At 43.9% G+C, this 13,159-nt stretch overlaps 2 protein-coding genes across 2 annotated transcripts; one reads left to right on the forward strand and one right to left on the reverse strand.

The window, feature by feature from the left end:
- Positions 1-1,688: 1,688 nt before the first annotated feature.
- On the reverse strand, positions 1,689-7,978 carry BDCG_03627 (bacteriodes thetaiotaomicron symbiotic chitinase). Its single transcript, XM_045419266.1, has 12 exons — positions 7,627-7,978; positions 7,363-7,570; positions 7,152-7,209; positions 7,016-7,084; positions 6,829-6,943; positions 6,468-6,759; positions 6,306-6,410; positions 6,106-6,246; positions 5,749-6,049; positions 2,833-5,612; positions 2,368-2,707; positions 1,689-2,287 (listed from the first exon to the last, which is right to left on the reverse strand). Exons 2-10 carry the CDS (start codon positions 7,565-7,567, stop codon positions 3,143-3,145), a joined length of 3,756 nt encoding a protein of 1,251 aa, XP_045275622.1. The 5' UTR covers positions 7,568-7,570; positions 7,627-7,978; the 3' UTR covers positions 1,689-2,287; positions 2,368-2,707; positions 2,833-3,142.
- Positions 7,979-8,018: 40 nt separating this feature from the next.
- Positions 8,019-10,397, forward strand: BDCG_03628 (uncharacterized protein). Its single transcript, XM_045419267.1, has 7 exons — positions 8,019-8,708; positions 8,761-8,962; positions 9,026-9,127; positions 9,216-9,581; positions 9,677-9,778; positions 9,866-9,889; positions 9,990-10,397. Exons 1-7 carry the CDS (start codon positions 8,388-8,390, stop codon positions 10,157-10,159), a joined length of 1,287 nt encoding a protein of 428 aa, XP_045275623.1. The 5' UTR covers positions 8,019-8,387; the 3' UTR covers positions 10,160-10,397.
- Positions 10,398-13,159: the final 2,762 nt, after the last annotated feature.

A 13,159-nucleotide genomic window follows, 5' to 3' on the forward strand; every position in this document is an offset into this window, starting at 1 on the left:
CGAGTTGCAATAATAGCGAACCTACCTAGCTAGCTAGTTACGAAATTTTTCATTCTCGATTCAATAAATTTATATCTACACCAGCTAGTGATGTAGCTTTCCCTTGGAAAGTGGATGAATACAGTGCAGTGCATTCAAAACTAGACTGGGAACAGAACTTGATGTTTTAGAAAGAGGGAAAAGAGAACAGAAACGAAAAGACAGAAAAGGAGTGTCTCAGATTAATTAAATCAGGGGTTTTCTTTCACATCGGCAGCTGCAATGCATACTGTTTTGCAAAATCGTCTTGCGGTCTTGCGTACTCAAAGGGGGTTGAGTTAGAGAGTTAAGTTTGTGTAATAATTAGGCTAATAATAATATGCATGAAGAAGTGAAAAATTTACCAGAAATTTTTTATGCTTAGAAAAAATTTTTCTTATCAATATACGGAGTATATACTCTGTATATTATTTCTATTTTCACCTTCTTTCTCAATTCTAGCTTGTGCTGGCATCATGAGAATTAATTCAATCTGATCAAAAAAGAAAATAGTTCACAAGTAACTAACTTAACAGAAAGTTCTTTACAAAACAGGAGGGAAAAAAATATGTGTATAGAGAGAGAATCTCACTTATTTACTCAACTCAGCTATTCATCTATTCATCTATAAATAATTAGTTATAATTTTCCACATGGTTTATGCATGCCTCACATTTGAGACACATGAATACAACGTTTTTTTTTTTTCCCTTTTTCTCCTTTGTCTGTTCTCATTTATTACTAAGGGGAATCATTATTTAAATCATATGAATGTCAATAACAAGCCAGGTGTTCTGCGTACTGTGTATCTGCAATATGCCGTTGTTCGATCAGCTCACCCTCGAGAATATCAATCAGGTCATTTAGAGAAGAATGAGCGGGTACATACATTCAGATCAGATGCGGTTGCCATTCTGATTGAAATTGTTTCAAAGGGGTGATGTGAGATAAGAGATGGCATATATTGTTCAAATATACATTCTCTTCCTCGCTCTTCTCTACTTCTCTAAATGATTATTAGTTCAATTCAGTAAATTTGCTATTTTGAAGCTTCTTGAGAATTAATTAATTCTTTTTCTTTTTCTTTCTTTTTTCATTTCTAGCTCAGTTTTGTCAAGAACATAGAACTACCTCCTGAAACATTCTTTCAAAAGCAGATCTAATTTGTTAATTTGTTTTATCCCTCTAGTAGTTTCAGTTGTTCTAAGAAGCATGTTATATACATACATGCAATTCAGTGCCACTAGAGCTACAGTGACTTTACCATTTAAAATTGTTGAAGAGAGACTAGGTAGTTAGGCGTGATGACGGCGTAGACTGTAGGGAGAATGGATGGCGTTTTGTATATTCCTTTTGTCACTTTAACCGCCCATTATTCCGGATATGCCTCGAGTATGAATCGAGATAACAAAGGCCACGGTAGCGATGTACAGGCGCGTAGCGGGAAAGTTCAAAAGTTCATAAAACAAATTGAAAAGCTGATATATGCTCTGAAGGCCATGCAAATAGTGAGTTCTTCGATAAAATGATCGCATCATCATGTCAGCTAGATATATATTCTTCTGCTGTGCTTTGAAAGTAAGTGAATAGGGACAACAAATATAACCGGTACTTTCTTCCCGTGCTTTTCATAGTATTCATGCTTGCATCATGCCTGATAGAGCTATATTGTCTAGCCTCACTTTTTCTAGTTTTTTTCATGAATTCCAGCTGGGAGATAGCCGGAAGAATAGAAGCTCACACACGTCATTCCAAACAAGATCTAAATCCGCATCACCCCCACAGACGAGGGTCTTTGCATGAATAAGTCATACTTTATCCAAATACGCGGAGGTTCTCAACTGTGAAGGCTAAACAACCTAATCATAATTTTGGAAGAACTGTACGATTTCCTCCTCGATTTCCTCTGAGAAACTCAGAGTCAACCTTATTACCTGCGATGGATCAGAAAGTAGCACCATCAGTGGTAAACATCATTGTATACATTCGTTTGCGAGTGCGAGCTCCCAACACAGCCGGTCCCGGAGCCATCTACGGTTAATCACTCAAACGAATCCGAGACCTGCTCTGTTTGCTGCACAGAGTTAGGCACAGCAATATTCGGACTTCAAAATCATGGGTCAGCTAGATTCCAGTCATGGAAAAGATTCTCTAGGTGTTGAACTTGATCTTACATGGCATGTGAACATTCTTGGTGAATCTGAACAAACATGCACCAAATATTGCTTCACACACTTCTTGCATGGATAATTCTGGCCAATGTTGCAATCTACAAGAATAATATGTCAGTGGCTGGTTCTTTTCACGACGAAGAAAGAAGTGGTCAAATATACCACTTCAAATATTTACCTTCTCAGGTGTATATGATATGATATGGGAGACAATTGAGATGTATCCCCTCAACAACTCAAGGCCTTGGTCTGGTATGTACATTATCTCCAGACAGGCAGTTCATGATTTTAAAAGCCTAAAAGCTCTGTGGTTGTGCTCCCAATCTTCTTACCCTATTATCAGGGACTACCTACCCTCGGCTCAATGCTTTTGGCGCCTGTTCTCGATCCAAGAGTGAATTCCACAACCCATGGAGAATAGTTGCTCAAACTATTGAGGCTAATTTCCAAGTCGCCCAGGAAGGTTCAAGATGGAACATGGATTGAGAAGCCAATTGTTTGAGGATTCAGGAAATTGGCTATAGTATATCTACATTAGCGTTGTCAAGGGTTGATATCAAAAGCAGTCGAGTCAAACGCAACAGTGGTTGATATCAAGCCCTGTTCTGAGAGAGGAGAGGTTGCTATAAATGTGACAACTTGCCTAGTTACTAGTATCTCCCGCCGGTTCACGTTCACTCTTTCAATTTCACTGATGATTCTGTAAGTGATGCAAGAGAGAATGTCAACTGAAGAGGTGAAATTGCCCTACCATACTTTTATTTATTTATTTATTATGATTTTCATTACCTGTACGGCTTACATTTAGAAGAACAATAATAAAAAAAATAAATAGAAATTAAATAAATAAAAATAGATAAGAGGCACTTGATATTTATTCACCTTGTTTTGAAACCACAAAAGCCCTATTGTCCAAGCAATTTAGCTGAACCTTTTGCTCACATCGACTCGACTCATAGCCGCGTCGGTCTAGTTGGGGCAGGATAAACCGAACTAGAATTGAATTTTGCCCAGGATGCAGTGTGGTTTGTCATAGTGGTATTTGCAATGCCAGTGCCGTTCAACAGAGGATATTTAGCCTTTGGGCCTCCGGGTGCGTTAAAGCCAGGGTCTATTATCCAGCGAGCGCAATCAGTCGTTAATACACCACCGTATTTGAAACTTGTCCCCCTGGTATCACACTCATCAACAGGTTGTCTGAACGAGTGACCGCACAAATCTCCTGGGCTTCCCCCATCGAGTTCGAATGGGTCACAGTCATTGATTAACTCCACGGAAATGTTGACCTCAACAAAACATGCCCCAGGACCGAAACACCTCGAGCCATAGTAGTCTATAATTTTACCGTCTTCCTTTCTAATCATCCGACCCTTGTTTTCATTACAAAAGCTTTCTATCGCACGGATCATATCCGCGCGATGAGAAGTGCTGCCCGAGCCAAAACATTTTAACTCTGCGGGGGGGGGAGATTTCTTTGGTTTCGCGGTAGTTGTTGGTGTGGCTACCTCTGGAATATAGAACATTCGGGTGGCATCTCGGCTGTGTATTTTATACACAAGATATTGTGCCAGGGCCATATAATGTTCATTGGTGTCTGGTGGTGTCATTGTTACCCCCACGCCGGTATATACGGGAAGCTTTGCCATGGTAGTTGTGGTAGTGATAGTTGTGGGTTGGACGGAGCATGCAGTGACCGTGTGGCACCTGGTGTTGGTGGTGGTAAAGTACTCAGTTTTGTCCGATCTTGTCTGGATCTTGGAAACAAGTTCTGTACATCGACGAGCGGTTCTCGCTTCGTCACAACCGCCCTTTCCTGTCTCACATTTCGATCCAGTGCAGAATCCCGACTGGCAGCCCTCTCCTTCGCACGTAAGGGGCCAGCATCTTGGACCCTTGCAACTCCCATTATCGCAATCGGGCCCATCACAGCCAAAGCCAATACATTTCGGACCAAAGCATCGGCCTGTTCTGCCGTTGCAGTGCAACCCGAGACACCCACTGGGTTTACATCCGTCACCACTACAGCCATCAAGTTTTGGAATGCACTTGAGCCCACCGCACCAAGTGATGACGCACTTAGGACCCCAGCACATACCGTCGAGGCAATCAAGCCCGATGCAGCCGAAATTGATACATAATAAGCCCGTGCACTTGCCATTCTTGCAGTCTGGGCCTCTGCACTTTTGAGTATTTTTAGGTTTTGTCCTTTCATTCTCGGAAAAGAAGTCTTCTCCATCGCCGCAGTTGTGCTCACAGGGTTCATCGCAAAATGGGCCTTCACACTTCTTTCCACAATTTGCTGTGCAGAGTGGATCAGGGGGGCCTTTAGTAAAGGTAACAACGGGCAATATTATCTTGTTGTCGTCATCGTCATCATCGTCGTTGTCCTCCTCGGTACCTGTGGTGTAAGGAAACGGTGGCGGAGTAATTGTCCGGGTAGTCATAGGTGAGTTTGTTGTGCTAGCAGGAAAATGGGAATTAAGTATCGAATCACCGCTGACAACTGTTATTACATGGTCATTTTCATGCCCTTTAGTTGTCCGGCCGTGGCGGCTGTCATCAAATCCACGTGTTGGCCGTCCTGTATCTGCTGTTGCCGGCTGAGAATTTTTCCCTCTATTCGGGTTCCCCTTTTTACCATCAAGCGAATTAATTCCTCTGCCAGCCCCGGTGGGATCGGGTGCAGCCGATTCTGGCGCCGAATGTCCTGTCCCGCCGGTTGCCTCGGGGGGATTACTCTGCCTATCGTGCCCAGAGATATCGTGATCATCAGATCCGGATTTCGAATCACTCCCGTTACTGATTATCACCCCAGGGTTCCCATCGCCCGGCGTTGGTTTCGGAGGATTGCCCTGCACCCAGCCTTCCGGAAGTTTCTCCGTAATAACAAACGGAGGGGGAAGGATGCTGCTTATGGGAGTATATCTGGAACTTGAGGCATCGGGATCGGTAACCTTCCAATTCCATAGGCTGATCTCTGAGGTCGTAATAGGAGGGATCGTAAGTGTCGTCGTTTGGATTGTCCTTGCTAGGCCAGTGGAAGTTAATACCGAACCTCCGGGAAGCGTAACCAACTGTGTGGTTGGCCATGCCACTTCCAAAGATGTTGTATATAGAGGAAGGGTGATTGTAGAGGGACTAGCCAGAGAGATTGGAGGCATAATAAAGGTACACGGGGGCACACATGCGATGCGCGGATCTTTTTTCTTGAAAATCTCTGGAGAGATATAGACTTCGCTAGAACCGCCATCTCCACCCTGCGGGTCGGCCCCGCGGAGAGTATCGTCGGCGGTCAAATCATTAGGATTCTTCAGTGTGCCAGGGCCTCCAAGATCAATGGCCCAGGCGAAGGTGCCCGCCAAGCACAACTTGTTTCCGAAATCTGCCTTCTGCTTCAATGTTCTGCCATCGTCGTATGAAACCCTGTACACGGCTCATAATTAGCCCAGTGGGCCGTCAAGGGCAGAAAGTAGAGAAGGAAGCAGAATAGGATAGATTATAAAGCAAGGGGATCTGCGTGTGAGTGAACGGGGAGGGCAAAGGTACGGTAGATCCATACCACTGATCATTATCCCACGTAATCCAATTGACTCCAGATTCTTGGTCATAGAAAACGTCTGGGGATTTCTCCTTCAGAACCCTATCGATTTCATAGTCTGACAGCGTACCGCTGTTCAGAGTACATAATCCTGGCAAAGCGCCCCCGGATGTCTCGTCACCAAACCTTTTAAAAGGGCAACCCGGAGTAGAGCAACTAGGATCCGCCAGTGTGAATGACCTGCCGTAAAATGCAAGACCCAGAGAAACCTTTTCGGGAGGGACAGAATTGCGCCATAAAAGATCTAGTCCTAACGATATTTCTACTGATTGTTAGCTACAGTACATATAACCTTGCATATTTAGGTGGGGTGCTTACCAGTCAGGTTTGTATGAGGGTTGATGACTTCCTGCGTCCATTTGTTGTTGCCATCCCAGGTGCCGTGGATGTCATATGTCATCACATTAAACCAGTCGACATATTTTGACATGCGTTTAAGATCAAATCCTCTCAAGTACCCTACCTCTATCTATTAGACGGGGTCGCGATTTTAACATATAGTAGGATCAGATACTTACAATACGAAGCCGGAAGTGCCACGGTTATCTCGTACTTGTCCTCGGCAGCAGCCCTCAGCTCCTTTAGAAGTTGGACATATGTTTTAAAATCTTCTTTTGAGCCACCTGTGCAAAAAGTATTAAACTATTTAGTAGATAGTAAAGGGTTTTTGTTTTCCTTACCCCGATCATCAGCTACTGGGTATTCCCAGTCGATATCAACTCCATCGAAGCCGTATTCCTCCATGAACTCAATAACCGAGTCAATAAACGCCTTTCGCGAACCCTCGCTTTTCGCCATATCAGAAAAGATCTTGCTACCGGCATCCCATCCCCCAATGGATATAAAGCATTTCAAAGAGGGCTTTTGTTTTTTTAAGTCTGTAAAAAGGTGGTAGAATTCTTTGTCATAGGAGTGCATTGTAGTTAGCGTGTAGTCCTCTTGGTTGATCTGAGCAAACCCATAATTAAGATGCTGCGAAAAGTAGTCAGTTGTCCATTTCCGCAGACAGTAGCGTGATAGAATGAAATAATATTTTCTCACTGTCCAAGGCTTGGTATTGATTTTTGACGGATGGAGCATATCACAAATACGATCATAGTTCCAACTCTCGAAATAGCCGATATATCGCGCCCTTGTAGAGGTTCCCGAGCATGAACTGTAGATTGAATTAGTAAGACTGATTTACAACATGAAGTAGGATAGCTGACTGCCATAGAGAATAACTGACGGCCTTTTTATTTCGCCGCACCCATTCTGACATCCCTTCCCGCAGAAACTTTCAGTGGGACCGCAGAAACTTTCAGGCGTGCTATTAGCGACAGTGTTCAGTAGTATCGGAGCATATGGAATCTTAACTATCTCACCCAAACCGTGAGCAACAAACATTGAGAGGACATTTTTCTTGTCCCTTGGGTGCGTATTCTGTGAAGAATTATAAAAGTTAACAAACCGTGTGCCTCAACTCAATCCTCAAGACAAGATGCGATAAAAATATCCGAGCCGAGCATGAGCTCGAACTTGGTTTCAAAGGTAGCCCATCTCAAAATTATGCCACACGGGGACTCAGCAACTTACTGCCACATTCCGACTTAGCATCGCACGTCGACACACATGTCTTTGGGGAACAAAATTCAGGTCCGAACCCGCAACTCCCGTATTTACTACAGCAGCCTTGTTTGCACGGTCGAGACTCTGAACAGGTAGCATCCGAAGCGGCCGAAGCGAGAAAAGGAGCAAGGCTTGCCAACCCTAGAACGGCGATGATGCTCAGGGACTTCATGATCTGGAACAACGTTGAGCTACTGAACTTCTTAACAACTGCGAGTAGTTTGAACTAACTCAGCGAATCTCACCCCAATCAGCGGCAGTCGACATGGCTGAAGCAGAGTCGGAACCCCTGGCTATAATATATACATATATTTGCATCCCATGCCTGCTTCGGGTTATCCGCTGGAACATAGCCGTGCAAAATCCGATATAGGAGTCATTAAACTCATACAAAGCTTCTCATTGAGGCATGCACAGAAAAGTCAACGCATCAGAAGGCCCAGGATTCGGGACAAACCAGAATCGCGGCGTCATATTAAAAGAGATCCAACTACAACAGATTGCTTGCAGCTCACTGGCACTTGTACATACATGTATGTACATTAGGAGAATAGCTTGAACTCTGACAAAGAATCGCTCGCATGAGATTTCTGGTGGCGGAGATCCTTGGCGGAAGTCCTTGGCGCCAAGTCATATATATTCACTTCTTGATGCTCCCGATTTGTGCAGCTCACCAAACCGCCTACAATCTCATGTATGTACAATGTACATGTAGATGTATTTGTCGTTACCTTCATTATTTAATTACAGGAACGGACGCCATTGCAATTTATCAAATCCTCCTGCAAGGCAACATCCAGCATTCCAACATCCGCACAACCTGCCAGCTACGTCTTGCATCGCAGCTGAATTCATGATCAATTTCATGCTGACTTTCCTTGATCCATGCGCTGTGGAATAGTTAACTGCCTAATGACTACTAGAATAAAAAGATTGCTAGTTAGAGGCGTGTACCTGAGGATGGTGTGGCCACTACGACAATGTAAAAAAGCATGTCCTCAGTCAGTGAACTTATATATAGTTATCAACTATTTCACTCTTTCACTTCTTTAACCCGCTCTTCCATACATATCTCTCTCTCAGTTTCCCTTCCTTCTGTTCCAGTTTGGAGATATCTATCTGCTTCTCGTGGGAGCGGAGTCCTACGAACTTTCTCAAGCATGATACAAATTAAACACATGCTTTTACTTGTTATTTTCCTATATAAACTGCGCTTCTCCTATTCTTATAGGACACGCAGTAATAATTGTGAATATCCTGGACAAAAAAACGTTCTCTACAGGCGAATTGAACAAGGAAGTATGAGTCAATTGGTATGGATTGATGTGGAAATTATCGCAAACACACATCTAACATTCAGCGCAGGTAAGGGTCGCACAGAACAGATTGAGAGATCTTAATACGCTTCTAGACACTTGGTACGGCCACGACGATCTAATTCCGGGCGTTGAGCGGTCCACCCAATACACATACGAGGCACTCTTTGGAACAGTTTATGTGGGAAATACGGGCGCTGAATATTTTTTTCAGAATTTGGCAATGCGCTACAGGTTTGACTATGTACGAAGTATGTATGAAGTAACTTGAATCATATTCCCCCTTTTATGCAATTTGTCTGACAATTCTCCAGGAAGGCTGGACAAGCTTCAAGAAATTATCATGGGGGACGAACCTCTACAAATATACTGTTCCGATGACTTCATTACAACAACTTTCCCCCCTCAATATAGCGGTGAGTCTGCCATTTATATATTCTTCCTTTACATAAAATTGTGTTGTCTATACTATTCCTGAGACAAAGGCTGATCTTTGCCCATCAGATATTCACTACCCGCCAGGCACCTACTGGGACAGCCGTAAGGCTGTAAGTGGTGGGTCGGTCCCTATTTTTCTGCCTTCATATGCGAAATGCAGTCAAGATCCACTGGCCGGCAGCAGAGCGTTTATGAGCGAGATACATCGATCACATGTATCAGCCGGCACTATGATCCTATGTCCCCAGAACTTCATAGAGCCTGATACCACGCCGGATATGCTGCGCATGAGGCGGCTGTCGGAGCTTCGACGCGTGTCATTCTATGATAGAGATGAACCCTTCCATCTAGAGCGCATTACGTATCGAAATGTCATTTTCATATTCCTTTGCCTGCTAGGCCAGCTTCCAATGTCAGGGAATGAACCGATGGGTACGGCCCCTCTGCCTTTCCTCCCAATGACAAATGGGAGTCTTGTCCCCCCATGAACTGATATTTACCCGTTATTCTTTTACAAAACAAAACAGATCCCTTTAAGCACCCACCTGTTGCTGGCCGCGATGTTAGCGGTTGGGAAGCCGCCACGATGACCGCGCTAACTCATCCGGACAAAGCATTAGATAACCCAGGTAAGTCTTGAAGTCGAGAAAATGGAAATGGAACTCTGATTAAACATCTTTTCACTGGCACTAACTTCTTTTCTTTCAACTCAACAGAAAGTTACGCCTTTCTAATATTTGGTAAGCCCATAATCCAGTCGGGATTTTTTTCCCCCCCGCCCCCCCCCCCCCCCTCCTTCTTTTTCCTTTTGAGATTGAATGTCAAACTAAATGTTTGTAGCTCTCTACCTTGACGCCGATGACTGGAGTATTGGCATTTCTGTGCCCATGCTGCCAAGCGAGCATGGAATTACCCACTTTTACTACTCTATAGATACGACGCTCGAGAAGCTGGTGCGGGATGGGAACGGTCCAGATGAGGCGCCGCCAATGGATTGGATAGTGGATTAACGAGAACGAGAAGCTAGGCTGTGGTCGGGAGCTTGCAGTAAACTCGATATATATACAATACGCCTTAAAAAAACGTCTATCTGATCACCGGGTGTTGACGATCGTGATAAGGAAAATTCGAAGAATGGGGGGTTCTCATGCAACCTGGGGAAGTTGAGATAGGAAATTTTTTTAAGGGGGGCTTGATGTTTCGCGCCATTATAAAAACTCAACTTTCCCTTTCAACCCTTGACTTTTTTTTTTTTTTTTTTTTTTTTTTTTTTTTTTTTTTTTTTCCCTTGTTCTTTCATTTTTTTTTCTATTTTGTTATTTTTCTGACAGTACGGAGTATAGTATTCAAATCAGTCTTCATTGCACTTCAAACGGCTTCCACATTGGCAGGGATCTGGGCCACTAACTCGAATGCTAACAGATGCAGGCCCCTGTTTCAAGCCTCTCAAGCTTAAACTTAGTTTAGGCATGTTCAGTTGCATGCTTAACCTCATGTAATCTTGTATAAAAGACTCACTTACAACATCCCTACACACTCTATTCAACATTATCTGTATGAAAAAGACCTTGTGTTCAGTCATTCTTCATAATTTTTTTTTTTTTTTTCCCCTTCATTTACATGGTATTAAACTTCAACAGTGTAATTAGACTGAATAGTATTAGTGAGGAGGAATTGTAACCGTAATAGACAAGATCAGAAGTGTGCAAGATTGTGTTTACCGTCAGATCAATTGACATGATATTATCTCATGAAAAGTCGTAGTAGTGGAGCAGGCTGGATTCCTTCATCTTCTTCATCTATTATTATTGACAGTGCAGGCGCTGTGAGAGGTGCTGTGGCAGGCGCTGTGGTAGGCACTGTGCCAGACACTGTTGCAGACAAATGCAGAATGAATGCAAGTTAACCTTGGAAATAGACAGTAACTAGATCATTTGACTTAATGAGATTGACACTTCAATCAGATTCAAAGAATCATTTATTATTTGAAGACTGACTGTCTGATATTTTACACAGATATAAAATAGAAGAGATTGTATTGAATAAGAAAGATCTGTATCTGTCTGTTGTCACTGTGTGTATTTGATTAATATATCAAAATCACTACAATTTGTACGGAGTAAGTGTGATACTCAATGCTGACAGTAACTACTCCGCAAGTACACTAATAATATACACTTTTCATGTGCAGATTATATGAAGCTACTGCGTAGACATGCAACTGAACACACTCTTAGTTCTTTGTTATAAATCTTCCACCCAGATCTATGTTGTGTATAACTATGGAGTAGAGTACAGTACATACAATATTTTAACTTGTTAACTTAGTTATGATAAAAGTGGCTGACTCACTACTGTCTGTGTACGTCAGGTCAAATAGATTACATAAATTACACGAAAACAAGTTAACTAACTAGTTAACTTAGTTAATACAGCTGATCACTGATGTAATTCAACAGCTTTCGTGCCTCGAGGAGATATAAAAGATACACAGCCCTAACCAAGCCTCCGATGAAAGAACCGTCCGTCCGAGACCTTAGAAGTTTGTTGGAAAAGCGGCATTGGCCATTGGTGGGGCCGGGCGCTAACTAGGTGGTTGTGAAATTGGGTAAAGGATGGAAGAACGGACGGGGCTAGCTCTAAGGTTTGATAACGGTAAACTAACGAGGGATAAAAATAGCAACGAGAGAACAACCAAGCCAGAGAATTGTTGCGGTAAATCAGCCAGGTTCGGAGCATTTGTTTTTCACTCTTGTTTATTGTTGTTTCCGCTTGGGGATCGTGCACAGCCGGGTCGACTTGGACTTGGACTTGGACTTTGGGGGGAGGAGGAGCGGATTTAGAACTTGTGCAGGGTAAAGTAGTTTAAGGTAAGGGGAAGGGCGGCCTAACCTAACTACAAGAGAGAGTACTGTACTCTGTACTCTGTATGTACTCTGTACTCCGTACGGCTCCGTACTCCTCCGTACTTCCTCCGTTACGCTATAACTAGTTACTCCGTACATAATCTGTTGTTATCTTAAATGAAGCTCAGCCAAGAGCCAGGAACCCACCCACCGGCATTGGAGCCCAACCGATGTTCTTCTATCCACACTGCCTCAGTAACTTCCACGCGCTGCTTTTGTTGCTGGGATAACTGGGATAATAACTGGGATAACATAACTATACACAAATGTTGCGGTCGAATGTCCCTTGCACACATACATACGATACGATACGGGGGTTTCCTTCCACGCCCCGTTCGACGACGACACACCACCCCCGCCCCACGTTTGCCTCTCAGAAATACCGACTAGCTCTAACAAGCATGGCCGATTCTCACGTAAGCCAACACCCGCCAGCACTAACCAATCAGACACGGCCAACCTCTCCCTTCCACCGCCCGCCAAGCCCCCAATCAGCGCGTGATGCCGGGCAGCGCTAAACCGAAACCAGGCAACGTGTGAAGTGGCCCCGTTGTTCCCTTCGCGAGTCTTTCCCTTTCCTTAGGCTTTTTTTATTAGTCTCTCTCACTCTCTCTCTCTTTCTCCCTCTCTCTCCCTAACTCCCAACTCCCTAACTCCCTTAACCTAACTAACTCCCTTCTCCCTTCTCCCTTCGCCCTTCGCCCTTTTTGCCGTTTTGCTTCCTTCCGTTTCCCTCTCTTCTTCTCGAGTCTTCTCGCTTCCCCCCCCCCCCCCCGGTCCGCTCCCTCCTCCTGCTCTATCTTTAGAAATCCCGGGTCCCCCCGATCAAAAACGCCCACCGAAACCAAAACACACCACCAAACCCCCCCCCCCCCAAAAAATACGGAAAATTGGAAAATAACTAACCCTTGTATCGCTTCGGAAGGCAGACTAAAATTCCCTCCATACTTTAGCGCCATTGCACAGGTAGAGGCCGTCATAGTTGAAAGCTGGAATTCGGATAATCCCCTCCCCCGACCCCGAGCACTCGTTTCCCCCAGCTCTGAAAAAGTGAGCAGAACAATGATCTAGAGCACTAATCCATTATGTCACGCTGCGAGCAGA

The sequence above is a fragment of the Blastomyces dermatitidis genome, assembly GCF_000003525.1.
Source record: "Blastomyces dermatitidis ER-3 genomic scaffold supercont1.3, whole genome shotgun sequence".
Classification (NCBI taxonomy): Eukaryota; Fungi; Ascomycota; class Eurotiomycetes; order Onygenales; family Ajellomycetaceae; genus Blastomyces; species Blastomyces dermatitidis.

Bases quoted from the DNA above. Each gene is read 5' to 3' on its own strand.
- BDCG_03628 (XM_045419267.1), top strand. From the start codon at position 8,388: ATGTCCTCAGTCAGTGAACTTATATATAGTTATCAACTATTTCACTCT. The intron at 9,582-9,676 runs GTACGGCCCCTC...AAAACAAAACAG, and splicing joins GTCAGGGAATGAACCGATGG to ATCCCTTTAAGCACCCACCT. The intron at 9,890-9,989 runs GTAAGCCCATAA...AAATGTTTGTAG, and splicing joins TTACGCCTTTCTAATATTTG to CTCTCTACCTTGACGCCGAT.
- BDCG_03627 (XM_045419266.1), bottom strand. From the start codon at position 7,567: ATGAAGTCCCTGAGCATCATCGCCGTTCTAGGGTTGGCAAGCCTTGCT. The intron at 7,085-7,151 runs GTGAGATAGTTA...CACGCCTGAAAG, and splicing joins GTTTGTTGCTCACGGTTTGG to TTTCTGCGGTCCCACTGAAA. The intron at 6,944-7,015 runs GTCAGTTATTCT...TTCAATCTACAG, and splicing joins TGCGGCGAAATAAAAAGGCC to TTCATGCTCGGGAACCTCTA.